Source organism: Eimeria mitis, genomic scaffold (genome assembly GCF_000499745.2).
Source record: "Eimeria mitis Houghton genomic scaffold, Emh_scaff2435, whole genome shotgun sequence".
NCBI lineage: Eukaryota > Apicomplexa > Conoidasida > Eucoccidiorida > Eimeriidae > Eimeria > Eimeria mitis.
Window position 1 is genome coordinate 1 of NW_013570773.1, and position 513 is coordinate 513.

The window sequence follows — 513 nt, forward strand, 5'->3', positions numbered from 1 at the left end:
AAAAAAAAAAAAAAAAAAAAAAAAAAAAAAAAAAAAAAAAAAAAAAAAAAAACAAAAAGTAAAAAGATAGAGAACTGTGTATATGTTGCATGCATGCAGCGAGCTGGCTCTGGCGTATAAGAACACGCCGATGCCGAGCACCTCTGGTGCTGCTGAGCCGCTAACAAAAGATTTCGATATTTCACAGTACGGCGAGGACTTGACGGAGAAAGCAGCAAAGGGAAAGCTACAGCCTGTAGTAGGCAGAGAAGAAGAAATAGATAGGATCGCACAGGTATCGAGGGTTTAGGGTTTAGGGTTTAGGATCGAGGGTTTAGGGTTTAGGGTTTAGGGTTTAGGGGGGAGAAAGGGTTTGTAAAGGGTTTACGGAGAAAGCAGCAAAGGGAAAGCTACAGCCTGTAGTAGGCAGAGAAGAAGAAATAGATAGGATCGCACAGGTATCGAGGGTTTAGGGTTTAGGGTCGAGGGTTTAGGGTTTAGGGTTTAGGGGGGAGAAAGGGTTTGTAAAGGGTT

At 42.7% G+C, this 513-nt stretch overlaps 1 protein-coding gene across 1 annotated transcript in view; it reads left to right on the forward strand.

The window, feature by feature from the left end:
- Window positions 1-130: 130 nt before the first annotated feature.
- The window catches only part of EMH_0053780 (heat shock protein, putative), a gene marked incomplete at both ends in the record, with an annotated part of 6,974 nt that continues 6,591 nt past the window's right edge, over window positions 131-513 (forward strand). Inside the window, one exon of the mRNA XM_013497042.1 lies at window positions 131-274. Within this exon, the coding sequence (XP_013352496.1) occupies window positions 131-274 (144 nt within the window). The remainder of the gene's footprint in view (window positions 275-513) is intronic.